This window comes from Neoarius graeffei, chromosome 4 (genome assembly GCF_027579695.1).
Source record: "Neoarius graeffei isolate fNeoGra1 chromosome 4, fNeoGra1.pri, whole genome shotgun sequence".
In the NCBI taxonomy this organism is placed as follows: Eukaryota; Metazoa; Chordata; class Actinopteri; order Siluriformes; family Ariidae; genus Neoarius; species Neoarius graeffei.
In genome coordinates, this window is record NC_083572.1 from 17,747,106 (window position 1) to 17,768,647 (window position 21,542).

Below are 21,542 nucleotides of genomic sequence, written 5' to 3' on the forward strand. Positions count from 1 at the left end.
TTTTTACGTCCTTGGTCTATTTTCACTTTGGTTAATGTCTCCTACATTACCCACAATGCCCTTTGGCTACAAAATGATACAGGCACCGTCAGTAAGAGACTGATACAGCAACACTTCAGTCCTTGCGTCTGTCCAGCTCTCTCACCTCCCTCTTCTGTACCCACTGCTCAAACCGAACAGCTTCTAATGCGTCCGCTTTCATGCTGGAGCTTATGGTGGCGGCCATCTTGGACAATCAAAATAACTTTTTCTGGGGTTAGCTCAATAGTTCTTGAGTGCTTAAGGAAGTCTATTAATATTTGGGTGATACAGACTTGTTAGCTATATTGCTTGTTAGTGTATTTTTAGCTATGTTAGCCTGAGCAGGAGTGCAAAACTAAAGCAGCAAACAGCTCTGAACACCAGATTTGTTCACAAAAAATGCATGCATGTTTTTAATTTTGGTGAGAAAATTAATTTGATGAAAAAATGTTTGATTTGCAGGCCAAACGCTGCAGGACCCAAGCGTGTATGGTGTGATTCAGAGAGGAGACCATAAAGCCAGGACATGTGTGGTGAAGTGGATCAAACTGAACGCTCCAGGGGATGATGTGGAGGTGAGAGAGAGGGTTTGTTTAACCCATACAGCCAGGTTGACCTGCCTTCTTTCACTTCCTTTGTCCCTTCTCTGTTGCATTGCTCAGGTGATCGGTGAGGAGGAAGATGTCAGTGTTTATGATATATCGGATCACCCCGACTTCCACTTTCACACCACAGACATCGTCATACGGATAGGCAACTCGGGCTCGGAGGAGTTCAACGATGAAGTAAAGCACCTTCCATATTCACTTCCTTAAGCTTCATACGGTGGTGCTTGAAAGTTTGTGAACCCTTTAGAATTTTCTATATTTCTGCATAAATATGACCTAAAACATCAGATTTTCACACAAGTCCTAAAAGTAGATAAAGAGAACCCAGTTAAACAAATGAGACAAAAAATATTATACTTGGTCATTTATTTATTGAGGAAAATGATCCAATATTACATATCTGTGAGTGGCAAAAGTATGTGAATTTCTAGGATTAGCAGTTAAATTGAAGGTGAAATTAGAGTTAGGTGCTTTCAATCAATGGGATGACAATCAGGTGTGAGTGGACACCCTGTTTTATTTAAAGAACAGGGGTCTATCAAAGTCTGATCTTCACAACACATGTTTGTGGAAGTGTATCATGGCACGAACAAAGGAGGACCTCAGAAAAAGCATTGTTGATGCTCATTAGGCTGGAAAAGGTTACAAAACCATCTCTAAAGAGTTTGGACTCCACCAATCCACAGTCAGACAGATTGTGTACAAATGGAGGAAATTCAAGATCATTGTTACCCTCCCCAGGAGTGGTCGACCAACAAAGATCACTCCAAGAGCAAGGAGTGTGATAGTCGGCAAGATCACAAAGGACCCAGGGTAACTTCTAAGCAACTGAAGGCCTCTCTCACATTGGTTAATGTTCATGAGTCCACCATCAGGAGAACACTGAACAACAATGTTGTGCATGGCAGGGTTGCAAGGAGAAAGCCACTGCTCTCCAAAAAGAACATTGCTGCTCGTCTGCAGTTTGCTAAAGATCATGTGGACAAGCCAGAAGGCTATTGGAAAAAAAAGTTTTGTGGACGGATGAGACCAAAATAGAACTTTTTGGTTTAAATCAGAAGTCTTATGTTTGGAGAAAGGAAAATGCTGCATTCCAGCATAAGAACCTTGTCCCATCTGTGAAACATGGTGGTTTGGGCCTGTTTTGCTGCATCTGGGCCAGGACGGCTTGCCGTCATTGATGGAACAATGAATTCTGAATTATATCAGCGAATTCTAAAGGAAAATGTCAGGACATCTGTCCATGAACTGAATCTCAAGAGAAGGTGTGTCATGCAGCAAGACGACCCTAAGCACACAAGTCGTTCTACCAAAGAATGGTTAAAGAAGAATAAAGTTAATGTTTTGGAATGGCCAAGTCAAAGTCCTGACCTTAATCCAATCAAAATGTTGTGGAAGGACCTGAAGCGAGGAGTTCATGTGAGGAAACCCACCAACATCCCAGAGTTGAAGCTGTTCTGTACGGAGGAACGGGCTAAAATTCCTCCAAGCCGGTGTGCAGGACTGATCAACAGTTACCAGAAATGTTTAGTTGCAGTTATTGCTGCACAAGGGGGTCACACCAGATACTGAAAGCAAAGGTTCGCATACTTTTGCCACTCACAGATGTGTAATATTGGATCATTCTCCTCAATAAACAGTGTTGGGCACGTTACTTTCAAAAAGTAATTAGTTATAGTTACTAGTTACTTTTCCCAAAAAGTAACTGAGTTAGTAACGGAGTTACTTTGTCATTAAAGTAACTAATTACCAGGGAAAGTAATTATTCCATTACATTTTGTTACCCCCCCCCCCCCCCCCCCAAAAAAAAAAAAAATCAAATTCAATTAGTGTAATCATAATAAAAGTGATTGTTAAATGTGTTTAATATCTGAAATGGACACTTAACAGAACCAATCAGTAACATTATCTACACTATATTAACATTTTTGTGGGACAATGTGAGAAGACATCTATCAAATTTAATATATTTTTGTAGTTATTAAAATTGTTACTAATTACTCTAATTACTGGCCACTGACGAGGACAAACGCTTTGTTCCTCGACATAATGTGCATTGCACGTACACATTTTTGCCTTTTATTTCAAGTAGTGAAAAGCAATGGCTGTATTTCCAATGTGAAAACGCAGTGTTGGGCTGACCGCTCGCCGTCGCTGTGTCTTCTGATTGAAAGAGTGCGCAGTAGTGCAGTAGGCGTGGCCTACCTACGTATGTTGTCCAAATCTACTCTGATTGGCTTACTGTGCCATTGTCTCGCGTCTCCCCGCCCCACACTAAAGCAGAGTAAAGAAAGGCTGAACGAGCAGCGTGCCAGATGAAAACAGCTTTAATAAAGTAACGCATAGCATTTTATTGTAAGTAATGGGAACGGCGTTATAACGATGTAAAAAGTAATTAGTTAGATTACTCGTTACTAAAAAAAAAGTAACGCCGTTAGTAACACTGTTTATTTCTAACGCCGTTATTCCCATCGCTGTCAATAAATAAATGACCAAGTATAATATTTTTGTCTCATTTGTCTAACTGGGTTCTGTTTATCTACTTTTAGGACTTGTGTGAAATTCTGATGTTGTTTTAGGTCATATTTATGCAGAATTATAGAAAATTCTAAAGGGTTCACAAACTTTCAAGCACCACTGTATTAGTTCATTGAAGGTGCACAGAAGTGTACAGCAGCAGACTCTAAACTCGTGCCAATTCGTATTCACTTCATAAATCACTATTTGCTTCGCAAGCGAGCTGCTTGTTTTTAGAGAGTGACTTTTTCCCTCCAAGCTTGACTGAAGACAGTTTATTGGGTAGACTTGGGCCTGGCGCTCAGTATTATTATGAGAATGTATGCCAATCAGCTTTATTACACTGAGAAGGTTTGGAATTACCATGAATATTGACCCATTTTGATATTAATTCCTGTGTTGTTGAGACCGCAGTAGACACAGGCATTAAATTTTCATATCACGTTAATTACCCAATCTTTAACTGACTACATCGTAATGAGGTAATAAATAATCAAACAGAAATCCGATCTGAATAATATTTAAGGCAGAAAACGGTACCATGCAAAAAGGCAGATTTGCATAAATTTTAGTGTTCTAAATTTTTTCAATTGAAAAATGCAGTTATAGATAAGCTTCAAATACAAGAATAAAATACAGTATAAAGACATTTTTACAGGTGGGATTTTTTTTTCCCAGTCCGTGTCCAAGTGACATGTCTGTCTAAACGTGCCCCTCTATTCTGCTATCTGTCTGTTATACCTAACCTTTGTGTGTGGCTGTGTACAGAGGACTGTGGGACAGGTGTGCCGAGTTGATGTCAGCAGTAAGGTGGAGGTTGTCTGGGCTGATAACTCTAAATCTGTCGTCTTGCCCCAGGTATCAATCCATTCACCCGCATTACATGTTACATCTCTAGTCCCCAGTCTTTATTTAATAATTATAACTGAAACAAAGTTGAGGTTATCATTCACCAATATTCACTGAGCCTGAGGCGGATAATTGTTTTAGTATAAATACACAGGTGAGTGGGTGGGTTTATTTATTTATTTTTATTATTATTATTATTATTATTAATTTATTTATTTTTATTTTATTTTTTTTAAATGTAAAAAAAAAAAGTATTAAAATTATTTCAATCTTCAAAAGCGACATGCATATGTAATAAAGATGTGGCACAAACTTGTCACTCACCTATGCCGAGTCACATAAAATATATTATTTTGAAATGGATAAAATAAATCACAATTCCACCTTCCCTTTGAATAGTTTTAGACCAAACTTCATAGCATATTTAGTACTTTTAGGAACAGCATTTTCTTTCATAATTTTAATTCTTCCTCACTTTCGGTGACTAAGCGTTTGGCCGCCATTTTGCCTAGTCGCTCGAGGTGATTATCGAGAAATAGTCAGAATTTCTCAACCAATCAGCGCACGCGACTTCCCTATAATCACCTCTGTATTTATGCTAATCATATATTATTCCATCATATATCTAATCGTTTCATCTTTTTAACCAGCTTCATGATCATCCAGCCAAACTTTTTTTTTTTTATAATACTTGAGCACTATATTATATTTACTAGAATGTAGATCTAACAAATAATTACTAGAGCAGCGGCTACAATTATCGACACCTTAAAGTGCATATTCTGGACCAATTTTCGTGGTTTTTTTTTTGTTTTGTTTTGTTTTTTTAATATATGAAAGTATGTCCCTTTACACACTCATCCAGAAGGATAATTTTACACAAGGCCATCTGTCTACAGCAGAAAAAAATAAAATAACAAAACGCGTCTGGAAAAATCCCAAGGGAGTCTGGAGCCAGATTCGTGACGTTACTTGCGGAAGCGCCAGCAGGCTGCGCGAACTTTGCACGGTTCGATTGCACAGCCTGTGTAGACCAAGCGCTCCCATTTCTCTCTCATTGTCCGGTCTTTTGGAAAACGATGAGTACTAATCCCATCAAGATTGGTGTTGCTACACCCTCCTACAATACATCTACGATACATGATAACGTTGAAGAAATTTGCAGAAAACCACCAGGTCGTTTTCTCATAAACAAACCAGCGCTGACGTAGGATTCAGAGGGAGGCGTCCCGGACGCGACGTCACGAAAATCAATGTTTGCCGGGAAATTCAAATGCCAAGTTTTTTCAAAGGCGGACCAATTCGCCTCAAATGGCTTGATTTAAACTGAATTTTTCTGGTATTGTGCAAGGTAAAAAAAATTGTGCAAAATGTGACAAATATTTGACCAAAGCTTAATATAAAATAGGAGAATTACATTGATCTTGCTCCTGAATTTACCCGTGATATGCACTTTAATGATCTTTTGGCCGTTGCAAAAGTAGAGAAGACTTTTAGTATGTAAATTGTGCATGAATAATTACTCAAATTTCCAGTGGGGAAAAAAAAATGAGTTGATTTCCCGATTGCTTGGCGTATCAGATCACGTGACGCAGTTCCACAAGTATCGACACCTTTGTCCACAGTTATCAACACTGTTCCACAATTATTGACACCCAGATGATTTATTATTAAAAAAAAAATCGATATGTCGTATCAAGTTAACGAAACAGTTTTTATATAAAATGTTTTACACAGACTTATATTTAGTACAAAATATCTTTTGTATAAATATATCGATGTCGGTGCTTACGTACAGTAAATGAGGAAGTAATTCTTTTTGTGAACAAATGAACTGATGTTTAACCTGTCAGAAAATCTTTTTGTTCCACTTTCTACCCACTTTCTAAGTATTTTCATAGATCACATTTTGTTAATCATTCGTCATTGTATTAATTTCTAGTTTTGTACTTTACCAATAAATGTCAACAGGCAATTGACATTGTAACCACATGAAAATCCAGGTCAAAGGTCACATGTCATTCCTCGAACCAAAATATAAAATGTCTACTGATATTGTAATATGTGGTAGATATTTACAACAAACTGCAAAAAAAAAAAAATTCTGAATGGAATGGAAAAATCTGAATATTTCATGCATGTACAGTGCCTTGCAAAAGTATTCATACCCCTTGAACTTTTTCACATTTTTCCACCTTACAACCACGAACTTAAGTTTTTTATTGAGATTTTATGTGATAGACCAACACAGAGTAGCACATAATTGTGAAGTGAAATGAAAATGATAAATGGTCTTCAAAATTTTAAACAAATAAAAATCTGAAAAATGTCGTGTGCATTAGTATTCAGCCCCCCTGCGCCAATACTTTGTAGAGCCACCTTTTGCTGCAATTACAGCTGCAAGTCTTTTGTGGTACGTCTCTACCAGCTTTGCACATCTAGACACTGAAATTTTTGCCCATTCTTCTTTGCAAAATAGCTCAAGCTCAGCCAGATTGGATGGAGAGCGTCTGTGAACAGCAATTTTCAAGTCTTGCCACAGATGCTCAATGGGATTTAGGTCTGGACTTTGACTGGGCCATTCTAACACATGAATATTCTTTGATCTAAACCATTCCATTGTAGCTCTGGCTGTATGTTTAGGGTCATGGTCTTGCTGGAAGGTGAATCTCCTTCCCCGTCTCAAGTCTTTTGCAGCCTCCAACAGGTTTTCTTCCAGGATTGCCCTGTATTTAGCTCCATCCATCTTCCCATCAACTCTGACCAGCTTCCCTGTCCCTGCTGAAGAAAAGCATCCCCATAGCATGATGCTGCCACCACCATGTTTCACAGTGGGGATGGTGTGTGCAGGGTGATGAGCAGTGTTAGTTTTCCGCCACACATAGCGCTTTGCATTTAGGCCAAAAAGTTCAACTTTGGTCTCATCTGACCAAAGCACCTTCTTCCACATGTTTGCTGTGTTCCCTACATTTCTTATGCCTGTCTTTCAACAATGGCTTTCTTCTTGCCACTCTTCCAAAAAGGCCAGATTTGTGGAGTGTACAACTTATAGTTGTCCTGTGCGCAGATTCTCCCACCTGAGCTGTGGATTTCTGCAGCTCCTCCAGAGTGATCATGGGCCTCTTGGCTGCTTCTCTGACCAGTGCTGTCCTTGCTCGCTCTGTCAGTTTAGGTGGACGGCCATGTCTTGGTAGGTTTGCAGTTGTGCCATACTTTTTCCATTTTTGAATGATGAACAGTGCTTCTTGAGATGTTCAGAGCTTGGGATATTTTTTTATAACCTAACCCTGCTTTAAACTTCTCCAGAACTTTATCCCTGACCTGTCTGGTGAGTTCTTTGGTCTTCATGATGCTGTGTATTCTCAAACAAACCACTGAGGCCTTCACAGAACCAGTGTATTTATGCTGAGAGTAAATTACACACAGTAGGACTCTTAACTAATTAGATGACTTCTGAAGGCAATTGATTGCACTGGATTGTATTTAGAGGTATCAGAGTGCAGGGGGCTGAATACTAATGCACACCATATTTTTCAGATTTTTATTTGTTTAAAATTTTGAAGGCCATTTATCATTTTCGTTTCACTTCACAATTATGTCCTACTCTGTTGGTCCGTCACATAAAATCTCAATAAAAAACTCTTAAGTTCATGGTTGTAAGGTGGAAAAATGTGAAAAAGTTCAAGGGGTATGAATACTTTTGCAAGGCACTGTAATTTTTATATGCTCGGAATTTAATTCTAGTCTAATTCTATTTATTGCAATAGGATTCCAAATACTCTACAAACATTCCATTCTGTTATGAATCAGAAAAACAATTATAAATCACAGCACTTCTTTAATTCCACAGGGTGTCGATAACGGTGGACACCGGTGAAATTGATCACTATTATTGACACCTCATGTGACTTCTCAAACACGCGTTTCGATATAAAATGGCAACCGTCAAATGAAAGAGTAAGAAACACAGTAGGTTTTGATAAGGAGATCATGAAATATCAGTGAATTTGAGAAGTAAAAACATGTCCATGATCTTTCCACCATTGCTTACCTGCGATGACGTCTGGGTTTTCCTCAAATTGCTGATCATGCTAAAAAAAAAATTCCATCTCCGGTAACGAGCTGTGTCATCAGACAACAAGATCAAAGGGCGAGGGGGATCTTCTGGTTGATTAATTAACCAATAATAACTGTTGTAACTGAAACTCACCTTTGTAAAATTGTTTTTTATTGGTAAATCTGAAAAGCTGTCGATAATTATGGACTGTCGATAATTGTAGCTGCTGCTCTATATGGAGTAGATAAATTGCTGTTATTTATAGGCTGTAATGATTAGACTTGTACTACAATAATGTTGGCAACAAAAAAGAGACTCCCAGTTTTATTGCTGCTTGATTTTTTTTTTTTATATAATGATGAATTGAGTCTTAATACCATCTAGGAAGTACATGTCAGATATTCAATTTGTTAAATAGGTTGAATTTTATAACATTTTTCTCAGCACCTTTACAACGTTGAGTCAGAGATTGAGGAGACGTATTACGATTCTGGCGAGGGCAGCACCAGCGGCGCCTCCTCAGAAGAATGGGAGGACGAAAGCGACAGCTGGGAGACTGATAATGGCCAGGTAGAGGAGGAGGCGGGGACAGGTGGAGAAGACTCCACCTCCAAAACAGAAACTCTGCCTGAGGTCAAAACCTCGACGCCCAGTGCCACGGCTGGCGCAGACACACCAGGGACACCTGCTCCACCTGAACTGCCAGCAGGTACAAGGGCAGAGAATTCACTCTTAAATGGCCATGTTCAGATCAATTTTTATACCACCATCTACAGTACTGGAGCACTGGAAGTTGCAAAGCTTGTACACTCATGAAGTTAGTTCTGTCTTCTGCACAGTTCTGACAGATGTTATCTCTGTGTTAGTAATGCTGAGGGCTTGATTTGTCATTTTTTAACAGCTGTGTTAGAAGCTACATGGACTGGTTTTTAATGGAATCCACCAAGGAATGGGTTTGGTTTTTTGTTTTTTGTTTTTTTTTTGGGGGGGGGGCTGCGCTTTCAAACTGTAGTCTTGTGGGGTTTCAATCCTGTGTGCTAAAGTGCTTATTATAAAATATCTAACCTTGATTGCATTGTTTGAAGTAACAAATTTAAATGGCCAGATTGCAGAGTGGGTTTCTATCACAGATACCACAATCCAAACTCTGCGATGCTTCAAATTAAAGTAGTAATCAAGGACATTGGAAGTGGGGTGGTGAAGATACTTTTAGGATTCATTTAACTTCAAATGCAGCAGCATCTGCTAAAATAACTAGGACACTCAGTAGCGTGCATACCTCCGCCAAGCCACATATCAAAATCAGATCACTTGAATCCAGGATTATACTAAAGCCTGTACACCAAATTTCATTAAAATCCATTCACTATTTTTTGTGACTACTACCTCACATTGTAGTAGAGCAGATAAGCAGATGAATCGTGCACAAGATGATAAAAGCATGAAACTTTCAGGGTTTGTTCTTGAGGGCATAACAATTAATTTAAGATCTGGAGGCGCTCTCAGTTTGACCTTGGAGGTCAATTAGAGGTCATTGAGGTCATCAATAGGACATTTCTATGCATGAGAGCTGAAATGGGTGTGTTTTTGGGAGCAATTTTGCTAAAAATGTACAGTAAGTATAAATATGCATGTATTAAGGCATAATCAAGTAAATAAACATAAATAGATATACACCCATAGAGGTAAATGAATGAAATAAACAAAAAAGTAATGATGATAACGTAAAATTGGGAAATGGCAGATGAACTGTAACTGATAGATACCGCATAAATGTAATCATTAAACTGGAAGGATTTCTTATCTGTTAGTGAAAACAAAACAGAATTGTTCCACTTTCTTTCTGTTCAAATTGCTGCCATGGCATTAACTCCTGGCAAAGAAGTATATGCCACAAATGAAAAAAATGTCCTCAGCTCTCCTGTTGACTGTGATGTAAGTAATTTGGTTCCATGCACTCAAGAGGAGGCAGACACAAGGCTATTCCTTCATGTGGCAGATGCTGCTAAAAAGGGACTTAAGAATGTGTTAGTTAGAACAGTGGATTCAGATGGGGTCGTCTTGGCAGTAGCTGTATTTCAGAAAGTTGACCTTGAAGAAATGTGGATAGCCTTTGGAACTGGTAGCACTTTCTGCTATATTGGCATCCACAAGGTGGTTGCTGCTCTTGGTCCTTCCACTAGCGATGCTTTGCTCGCATTTCATTCTTTCACTGGCTGTGATACAACATCAGCATTCTGTGGCCGTGTAAAAAGACTGCTTGGGACACGTGGCTTGTGTACCCAGAAGTCACGGAGGCTTTTCACGAAATGTTGCAGATGCCACAAGAACTGAGGCCCTGTCCACATGGCAACGGATTCAGGTGAATCCGATAAAATTGTTTATCGTTTCGGCCTGGCGTCCACACGGCACCGGCGTTTTGGGTGCCCCAAAAAGAAATCTTTTGAGAACGGGTTCCAGAGTGGAAAGATCTGGCAACGGCGCCGTTGCGAAGTTGTCTGGATGAGTAGAACGGATTTGTTTACGATGACGTCACAACCACATGTGCTTCACGCCGGGTAGAAGTGTAACGAACTCGATGCGAGTTGTCAACAAATCCTATAACTTGGTTCATGAAACGCGCTTACAAAATATTTTCACTGTGAATATTTATTGTGTAGAGAGAGAGTTAGGGCAGAGTCAATCCCGCCAGCAAAAATAGGGGAAAAAAAGGAGCGATCTCACCTCTTCAGATGTTGGTTTAAGTCCTACAATACATTCCTCAAAAAGGGCGTAGAAGAACAAATTAATCCATCAACGTGTAGCATTCAATTTATTCCGGACCATTAAAGACGCCGCCTTCCGCGTAGAATCATACGTCATCCTCGCCGCCATATTGGATGGGTCAAAGCGGAGAATAAAGATGCCTCATTCATGTGCTGCGTTTAACTGTACCAACAGGTTTGCCGTCCAAACGAGATCACATAGGATTACCTTTCACAAGTGAGACTGGAAAAATTCTTTTCATTGTATTTGGTCATTATAATGTAATTTTACGAACAGATTTTTCTGACTTTGTAGCTAATATGAAGTCTCGCGCATAATAGTTTATGCGCATGCGTCCTTACTTCTATTGTTCTGGTGTCTCCGAAGGGACCGTCTTACAGCGCCCCTAGAGGTGTGGCATGTGTATTGCATCGTTTTCAGCAAGCGTTGCGTTGCCATATGTACCTGATATTTTACTGATGCGTTGCCCATGTGGACGCGATTTTTTTTTAATAACATCTCGTTGCCGTTGTCGTGTGGATGTAGCCTGAGTGACCTGTCTTTGTCACAGCTGGAACGCTTTGTTGTTCTCATTTATGACAGAACAAGTGCATGTGTAGGTGTCAATGAGGCACGGAAACATCTTTTCACACGAAAGTCAAGATCGTTGGAAAACATCCCACCTACACAAGCTTTGAGGCAACACATCAAACGAGCCATGTATCAGGCTCATGTATGGAACCTTGCCTTGGTTATTAGGCCCCAGTTGCCAAGTCCTTCAGACTGGGGATGGGTTAACAGTGATGATGGATGGCAGCCACTTTGGACAACACTACCTGAGGCCTCACAGTTGTGCTATGAGCTTTTGCATTGTGGTTGCAAAAAGGGCTGTTGTGGTCACTGCAAATGCAAAAAGGCAGAATTGAAGTGTACTGCCCTTTGTGCATGTTCTGGAGACTGCAATGATTAGAATACTCACATTAGGCCTGTATCACTTGTATCACTCATTTGGAAGTCATTTTACAATTACAAAGTATATACTGCTTGGCAATATGCTACAAAATCATAAAAGTTGTTGAAATTGACATAACACATCATATATTTTAGAGTGACCTTTATCTTAACCTTGACTTCTAAGTGTAATATTACTATAAATGGACCCTCATGACCTAGAAAAATGGAAATCCACATGTAATTACAATTTTTGTCACACTTGTATGATAAAATGCCCCAATTTTTAATCCTGTCCATTGAAATTGCACATAAGGGTCGATGACCTCCAAGGTCAAACTGAGAGCGCCTCCAGATCTTAAATTAATTGTTATGCCCTGGAGAACAAACCCTGAAAGTTTCATGCTTTTATCATGTTGTGCACAATTCTTATGTTTATAGGGCCTTAACAGCTCTACTATTGAGGCTGTAGCCACTATGTCATCATGTTGTAAGAATGAGTGTAACAGTCGTTCAATGCGCATGCATGTGTTCCGATTAAAATGACCAGGGAGTGTATACAATTCAGTTCACCATTTGAAATAAATGGACTAAAGAAATCGCTTTCAGACATGTTTATGCTTATTGCCGAGGGAAAGTGCGTTCGTATTTTAAAATGTACTCCAGGTTGTCTCCCTTTCCTCACCTTTTTCGACCAGTGGTCCCATACGCAATGTAGATGTGACGCGCTTCCGAGTTGTTACGGGAAGTTGTCGAAAAGAGTATTGTGACCACTGAGCTCTAGCTCTGGGCCTTTTCCGGAAAATAAGAGTTTGGGTCATGGCGACAGTGTGTGTATATCGGCCTTGGGTCGGAGGTTTCAGTTTCGAAAACTGTAAGAGGTAAGAGTAGAATAATATAAAGTACAGACACTTGGTATATATTACTTCTGTGATGATTTTTTATTTTTTTTTAATTCATTTTTGTGGCTACTGCCTCATAATAAATATATATGCTATATTTACTGTATGGACATGGTATCAGAAAACCAATTTTATTTATAAGCAGTAGCCACATGTACGTACCCATAAGGTACCTATTTTTGAGTTACCTTGGGAACAGAAAAAATATCCTAGATCCACATACATCTCTGGATTTGCATCAAAATCTAGTCAATTGTTCCTTGGCTCATGGCTCACCTTTCCTCGAAATTTCATCAAAACCTGTTCACTACTTTTTGAGTTGCATTGGGAAAAGTCAAGCAAACACACACAGGTGAAAACGTAACTTCTTCCAACAAAGTTGGCGGAGGTAATATGTAAGCAAACAAGGAAAGAAATAGCCTTAACAGGATTTTAAATTGAGTTTTGTTCTGTTCTACCAATGATTACCATTATAATATATTAATGAACAACACGATACACTTTTTAATGGTTCATAGTGACATACTCATGTCTCCAGGAAATAGAAGTTTGTCCTTTCTGGTTTCTGTCAAAGCTGTGTTTTGAGAACAACGAGAAATTGGTGAAGCTGTAATTAACTCCCTTGTTGGGAAACTTACTGATTTCTTTTACAAAGCACTGACATGAACGTTAAACAAACAGCTCTGAGCAGAAAATGTCACCCTATCAATGATTATTGTACATACAGGACACTTTTTCAGTGGAGTAAAAACATGTATTCTATTCCTTTCTAGCAGGTTTCGTTCATTTGGTTTGAGAGCATGCAATATTAGCATATCGCTTCTCCTACGTGTAGTAGTAGTAGTAGTAGTAATAATAAAAATAATGGTTTTTTTGTGGTATATCAAATACAGTGGATATAAAGTGTGTACACACCCTGTTAAAATGATCGGTTTTTCTGATGTAAAAAAAAAAAAAGAGACCGTGATGAATAATTTCAAAAACTTTTCCCACCTTTAATGTGATCTATAACCTGTACAATTCAATTGAAAAACAAACATCTGTTCCGGGGGAAAACATAAACGTACAATAAGCTGGTTCCATAAGTGTGCACACCCTTAAACTAATATTTTGTTGAAGCACCTTTTGATTTAATTACAGCATTCAGTCTTTTTGGGTTGGAGTCTATCAGCCTGCCATATCCAGACTTGGCAATATTTGCCCACTCTTCCTTGCAAAAGCGTTCCAAATCTGTCAGATTGCGAGGGCATCTCTTGTGCACAGCCCTCTTCAGGTCACCCCACAGATTTTCAACTGGATTTAGGTCTGGGCTCTGGCTGGGCCGTTCCAAAACTTATTTGGGATCATTATCATGCTGAAAGATGAAATTCATCTTCAGCTTTCTAGCAGACACCTGAAGGTTTTGGGCCAAAATTGACTGGTATTTAGAACTGTTCAGAATTCCCTCCACCTTGACTAAAGCCCCTGTTCCAGCTGAAGAAAAACAACCCCAAAACATGATGCTGCCACCACCATGCTTCACCGTGGGTATGGTGTTCTTTTGGTGATGCGCAGTGTTGTTTTTGCGCCAAACATACCTTTTGGAATTGTGGCCAAAAAGTTCAACCTTGGTTTCATCAGACCATAACACGTTTTCCTACATGCTTCTGGGAGAATTGATGTTTTTTGTTTGTTTGTTTTTTTTCCCAAAATTTAGCCTGGGCTGGATGTTTTCTTGCAACCCTACCCCATAGTCCAGACATGTGGAGAAGACGGGTGATTGTTGTCACATGTAGTACACAACCAGTACTGTCAGAAATTCCTGCAGCTCCTTCAGTGTTGCTGTAGGCCTCTCGGCAGCCTCCCTGACCAGTTTTCGTCTCGTCTTTTCATCAATTTTGGAGGGACGTCCAGTTCTCGGTAATGTCACTGTTGTCCCATATTTTCTCCACTTCTTGATGACTGTCTTCACTGTGCTCCATGGTAGATCTAATGCTGTGGAAATGTTTTTGCCCCCTTCTCCTGACTGATACCTTTCAACAATGAGATCCCTTCGATGCTTTGTAAGCTCTCTGTGAACCCTGGCTTTTGCTGGAGGATGCAACTGAGTAAATGTCTGAACTTTATTCGGGGTTAATCAGTGTCATTTTAATTAATGCCAGGTGTGAACCCAAAAAGACTGAATGCTGTAATTAAATCAAAAGGTGCTTCAACAAAGTATTAGTTTGAGGGTGTGTATACTTCTGCAACCAGCTTATTGTACGTTTTTTTGTGTGTGTGTGTGTGTTTTTTCCCCCTAACAGATTTGTTTGTTTTTCAATTGAATTGTACAGGTTATAGGTCACATTTAAAGGTGGGACAAGTTTTGAAACTTTATATATATACACACACACACACACACACTAGTGCATCTCAAAAAATTAGAATACCATGAAAAAGTTCCTTTTTTTCATAATTTAATTCAAAAAGGTAAGCTTTCATATATTCTATATTCATTACATGTAAAGTGAAATATTTAAAGCCTTCTTTTTTGTTTTAACTTTGATTATGGCTTATAGCTCATGAAAATCAGAAATCCAGTATCTCAAATTATTAGAATATTCCCTAAGATCAATCAAAAAAAGGAACTGTGGGTGGTAAAAGAGAGCAACTGGACTTGCTTGAAGATTCTTGAAGACGTTTCACCTCTCATCCGAAAGGCTTCTTCAATTCTGTCTGACTGGTAGGGAGCATCAGGTATTTATCCTCTCATAGATGAAAAGCTCATCTAAGGTGTCATTGAGTCATCCTGTTGGTGTGGGTCAACTGGGGGCTGGTTGTGAACGGCCTTGAGAGTCGTTAGGATGATCAATGGATTGCCCGTTAGGGTGATCAATGGAATGCTGATTCTCTCTGTCCTCTTGTGAGTCACTGAAAACAGCTGGGTTTTGGTGTGCATTCAGTTGTCTGGGAAGTGTGCCAAGGACTGCATTGTAGGTGGCTGATAAATGATGTCTAGACCCCCACCTCTGTTCAGTGATGGCCGTTCCAGGTTGACAAAAATGGCTTCTTTAACTCCTCGCTCATACCAACGATCCTCTCTGGCTAAAATGCGTACGCTGCAATCCTGAAATGAGTGTCCTTTGTTTTTAAGATGAAGGTAGACAGCAGAGTCCTGGCCTGAGGAACTGGCTCTCCTGTGTTGAGCCATGTGCCTGTGAAGCGGTTGCTTTGTATCCCCAATAGAGATCTTGCAGTCATGTGACCGGAAAGTACACAGACGCCATCTTGTCGGGCAACAACACAGCTGAATACTGCTGCACTCGTGTACAGAATGGATCACTTTCAACCGACGGACTACACGGCTCATTTTTCTAATGCACAGATAATTAGATATATGTCTAAAATAAATGGTCTACAGATTTGTGACCCTTATGGCTTTCCGGACGGAGTTTTCATGACCGTGTCAGTCACTACGTTTACATGCACATAGAGAGAATCGAATTTCTGCCGTTGCTCGACTGAAATCGAAGTTCAAAATGCCATGTATACACCTTAATTCGGCTGAAATTGAACCGAACTTGATTTCTCGGAATCGAGCTACACGACCTAGTTTATGCGATTTCTGCTGAGCTACTTTGTGCATGTATACCCTATCGAGCTACTTGTCGAGCTACTTCCGGAAGTGACGAGTGATGAGTGTTTATTAAGACATAAGTTAAATTGTAAGCAAAAAAAAAATTTTTGTAAGCAAAAAATGGACTTTAGAAAAATATTATTGTGCAAAATAAGTTGTCTTACAAAACAGTGGTCTGCGCCGGATAGTTTGTAGCCATAGTCTGTTAGAGCAAGCTTAACAGCTTGAACACGGAACTGCTAGTGTTGCCAGATTGGGGGTTTTAAGTGCATTTTAGCGGATTTGAACATGTTTTGGGCTGGAAAACGTCAGCAGTATCTGGCAACACTATAGCTCTTCTTCATGACGACAACCGGAAGTGTACCAACACGATGGGGCGTGTAGCGCCACGTGTGGCTCGGGTGCACAATGCACCTTGCACAATAGCCCGATTTCACTTGTGCATGTAGGATTGGATTTCTCTGGCACCCCTGCTGTGACCCTTTGCTCGATTACCAACAGCAGCTCGATTTGGACGTGCATGTAAACGTAGTGATAGGATCTTGAACTGCCGGAGGTGGAATACCCAGACGTGTATAATTACCTAATCAACTTTCCTTCGCTGTTCAGTGGTGAAGCACTGCGTGCTTATAAATCTCTGGAGAGTTATCTCTACAGAAATTCAGGACAGTGTAATTCATCATACACATTATCTGTAAAAACCATGCACAATGTTCACTTCATACATACTAGATTTTCATAAATTTGTATGAGGATAATGCAAAAAGCGCCACTTTCAGGAGTAAATCATACATGGCATATATATTTATTTATAAGTCCTTATAAGGATTGATCCTTATATTTATAAGGATTTACTACTAAGACAGTGGTAAATTCTTATAAGTTCTTTACTGTTTTTTTTTTTTTTTTGTACCACACCGCTAAAGACCCAACCCACCCCCGCCCCAACCCTCTTTTCTCAGGCTCCCACTTCCCGGAATTTTTTTATTAGAGCAAGTCATAAACTTATGCTGCAAATAACCACATGGATATACTGAAATAAATACATGACGAACTTGAGATGAAATGGTCACTGCACAGGCGCCAGCGATTGTTCCTTCCAGTCGGTACCCATGCCTTGTTGTTGTTGTTTGGATCGGCCCGGCCGATAGCAGCAATCCATTTTGCGCGCCTGTCAGGGTCCTGTGGCAGCCTATGAAACTTTCTTCCTGTTTTCTGACCTCTCCTGTTGTGGCATTTATATGCCATGCAAGTATCCGGCATTGTGGCACGGTAATTTTTGAATATTTCGGCAAAAAAAAAATGAAAGTCAGCGGCGGAAATATGGTGCTTGACCGCCAAGATGGCGTTTGTCTACAATCTGGAGCAGATGTGACGTCACATGCAAGTGCTCCATATACGAGTCCGTGCATTCCTCACTGCACTGAATGGCATACACTACGTTGTCCTGTTTGTGTCTGGGTATTCTGTCCTTAGGGTGGACCAGTTTCTGCTTCAGAGTGTTACTGGGTCTGAAATGTACCGGAATGTTGTGTTTGTAGAAGATCCTCCTGAGTTTCTCAGATCAGAAATGTAGGGAATGACAATGTTCTTGCGTTTGTTCCTGTTATCCTCCTTGTCCGTTCTGTTCCTTTTTCTGCTCTTGAGGAAAGACCAGTTGGGATTCTGCTCCTTCTCTTTTCCCTCTATCGTTGTAGGGATATTCTGAGCCCGGTGTTGCAAGGTCCTAATGACCCCCAATTTGTGTTCCAGTGGGTGGTGAGAGTCAAAGAGTAGGTACTGGTCTGTGTGTGTGGGTTTCCGGTAGACCTCGATGCTCAGGCTTCTGTCTTGTCTAATGTGTACATCACAATCCAAGAAGGCTAGATTATTCCCACTGACGTCCTTCCGAGTGCAGTTGATGTTAATATCCACTGCATTGATGTGCTTAGAGAAGGCTTCCACCTCATGGGTTTTGATTTTAACCCAAGTGTCATCCACATATCTGAACCAGTGGCTGGGAGCAACTCCTGAAAAAGTGGTCAAAGCTTTATGTTCCACTTCCTCCATGTAAAGATTGGCCACAATAGGGGATACCTTTGGCACTGTCTGTGGCACTGCTGAGGTGTTATTGAAGCCCAGGTTGCTTTGATAGTGGCCTTCAGCGTATCTGTATTTTTGGGTCGGGTGTTTCTCATCTTCCTCTTGACAATACCCCATAGATTCTCTATGGGGTTCAGGTCAGGCGAGTTGGCTGGCCAATCAAACACAGTAATATCATGGTCAGCAAACCATTTGGTAGTAGTTTTGGCACTGTGGATAGGTGCTAAGTCCTGCTGGAAAAGGAAATCAGCATCTCCAAAAAGCTCGTCAGCAGACGGAAGCATGAAGTGCTCTAAAATCTCCTGGTAGATGGCTGTGTTGACTTTGGACTTGATAAAATACAGTGGACCAACACCAGCAGATGACATGGCACCCCAAATCATCACAGACTGTGGAAACTTCACACTGGGCTTCAAACACCTTGGATTCTGTGCCTCTCCACTCTTCCTCCAGACTCTAGAACCATGATTTCCAAATTAAATGCAAAATGTACTTTCATCTGAAAAGAGGACTTTGGACCACTGAGCAACAGTCCATTTCTTTCTCTCCTTAGCCCAGATAAGACACTTCTGACATTGTCTCTGGCTCAGGAGTAGCTTGATATTAGGAATGTGAAAGTCGTATCCCCTTTCTTGAAGATGTTTGTTCGTGATGGCTCTTGATGCACTGACATCAGCCTCAGTCCACTCCTTGTGAAGCTCTCCCAAGTTCTTGAATCAACTTTTCTTGACAATCCTCTCAAGACTGCGGCCATCCCTGTTGCTTGTGCACCTTTTCCAGCCACCCTTTTCAGCAATGACCTTTTGTGGCTTACCCTCCTTGTGGAGGGCATCAGTGATCATCTTCTGGACAACAGTCAAGTCAGCAGTCTTCCCCATGATTGTGGTTGTGTGTACTGAACTAGACCAAGAGATACACTGTGTTCATACTGTTTTACTCAAACTCGAAATGAAATATTCTAATATTTTGAGATGTTTTTTTTTTTGTTTTTGTACTGTATGCCATACTGATTAAAATAGAAAAATGCTTATAACATTTTAGTTTGTGTAATGAGTCTATAATATATAACATTTTCACTTTCTTAAATAACTGATGGATTTTTTTTTTTACATCAGAAAAACCTATCATTTTAACAGGGAGTGTACACTTTTTTTTTTTTTTTAATCCACTGTATATTCCATTCAGCTAACGTGATATTGAACTCGTCTTCCACAAGCTGAATGGAATATATCTGATATACAGTACCACGAAAAAAAGGCCAGTCAATATTATTTCATTATACAGAGTGATACATTTTAATGTTTATTGTTGGGCTTAGGCTACGTTTACATTACGTCGAATCAGCGGATCATCAGATTAATGTTCTTAAAACGATTCGCGTTTACACTAAAACCGTTAGCCGTGCACACAGCAACACCAATACGCGGATACGCTCGGCTCCGCAGGCATCCTGCGCTCCAAATCACTCCGCCCTGAACAGCGAGTGCCCTCTGGAGGGTGTGCACTCCGGCCCTGCGCAGCTCACAGAGCGCGCGAGTGAAGTGAACAAGCCACGATTCGGGACTGAGCCGCTGTGTGTGAGATCCCAGCGCATATCACTTATTACTTGCAAGTGGAAGGATGGCAAGCCTAAAGACAATCATAACTACACAATGGGCAGTATTTGCATCAGTATTTGCAGTATTTTCATACTTTTATACTCTTTAATGAAAGGTGATACAAGGCGGAAGTCTGCGCCGTTTTTCAGCAGTCGCGTCACATGACCAACGCCAGCGAATCAGGAAGGTGGATGTCACAGTGACGTTGTCCAATGAGACGCCAGCTAGAGCTCAGCACAGCGTATTCGCGTATTCTCAATGTTTACACAGCACCGGAGCTGATACGATCTAGATTGAATACGTGGACGCTGGCGGATTCCCGTTTCCCCGCTTTTTCAGGGGGGTTAATGTAAACGGACAGTGCATCCGCGAAGAAAACGAGACAGATACGGTCTAGTGTAAACGTAGCCTTAGATTATGTGAAGTGTCCACCATACAAGTGCCTGTGAATGAGCCATTATAGTAATGATGTGCTAGAATGGGCGCATCAATATAAACCATCAGATGATTTACTATGTCATAAATATTCAGATCCATGTTGTAGTCGAACACTAATCAACACCTTCTGATTGGAGAATTCAGACAGGTTGTGGATTGATTATTGTAATCAGATCTTTCTTAGACAAATACTTTTTATCATTTGGGTGTGATGTTATTAATTTAAAATTGGTATTTTGTAAGGTCATTTATATGTGCAGTAACAGTCTAATCCTCATTTGTTTGTTTTCCATGCGGAGGTGGAGCACCAACAAGTGAGGAGAAGCCCAGTAAAGAGACGCCGCGGCTGGCCTTCCGCGAGCTCAAGGAGGCCCTGAAGATCCTGGAAAGCCTGAAGAACATGACAGTGGAGCAGCTGTGGACTGGCTCACCCACCTCACCCACTGCCGAGCCAACAGGTGCCACTGGCACCGCCACCCCAGCTGATGTCAAGCCCACGAAGGAGAAACGCTTCCTGGATGACATTAAGAAGCTGCAAGAGAACCTGAAGAAAACACTGGACAATGTGGCCATCGCAGAAGAGGAGAAGATGGAAGAGGAGCGGGTGTCAGCCCCCGTCGAGCCTCAGACACCAGTGCGCTCTGAGTGGCCCAGTGATACGCCTGTCCTGTGCCAGCAAAGTGGCGGTAAACCTGGTGTTACATTCACCAGTGCCAAGGGCGAGGTATTCTCTGTGCTCGAGTGGGCACCAGGTATGAACTAGGAAAATTTATTGATGGAAAAATATACAGAAGATTCTGAACCAGAAAATGACAAATTCTGAAAATCTAACTTTGAGTAAATTGCCAGCAGGGTTCTATCAAATTAATATCTAAATAACGTATTGGAATGTCAGTCCTCTAAACAGTGCCAGGAAGATACTGATCAACTATAGCATTAAAGCCGCCTGCCTAATATTGTAAAGGTCCCCCATGTGCTGCCAAAACAGCTCTGACCCTTCAAGGGAGTCATGGACTCCCCAAGACCTCTGAAGGTGTTCTGTGGTATCTGACACCAAAACGTTCGTAGCACATCCTCCATGGGTTAGACTTTGTATATCCAGCATATCCCACGGATTAGAGACAATGATTTTCCGCTTCATAATTCAGGATCTTTCCATTTTAGTTTTACTAAATTCCA

The 21,542-nt window shown here is 40.5% G+C and overlaps 1 protein-coding gene across 1 annotated transcript in view; it reads left to right on the forward strand.

The window, feature by feature from the left end:
* The window catches only part of ube2o (ubiquitin-conjugating enzyme E2O), a 111,370-nt gene that overhangs the window by 78,959 nt on the left and 10,869 nt on the right, over window positions 1–21,542 (forward strand). The window contains exons 12-16 of the mRNA XM_060918150.1: window positions 484–596; window positions 684–806; window positions 3,915–4,004; window positions 8,497–8,761; window positions 20,663–21,115. Coding sequence (XP_060774133.1) covers window positions 484–596; window positions 684–806; window positions 3,915–4,004; window positions 8,497–8,761; window positions 20,663–21,115 — 1,044 coding nt within the window. The remainder of the gene's footprint in view (window positions 1–483; window positions 597–683; window positions 807–3,914; window positions 4,005–8,496; window positions 8,762–20,662; window positions 21,116–21,542) is intronic.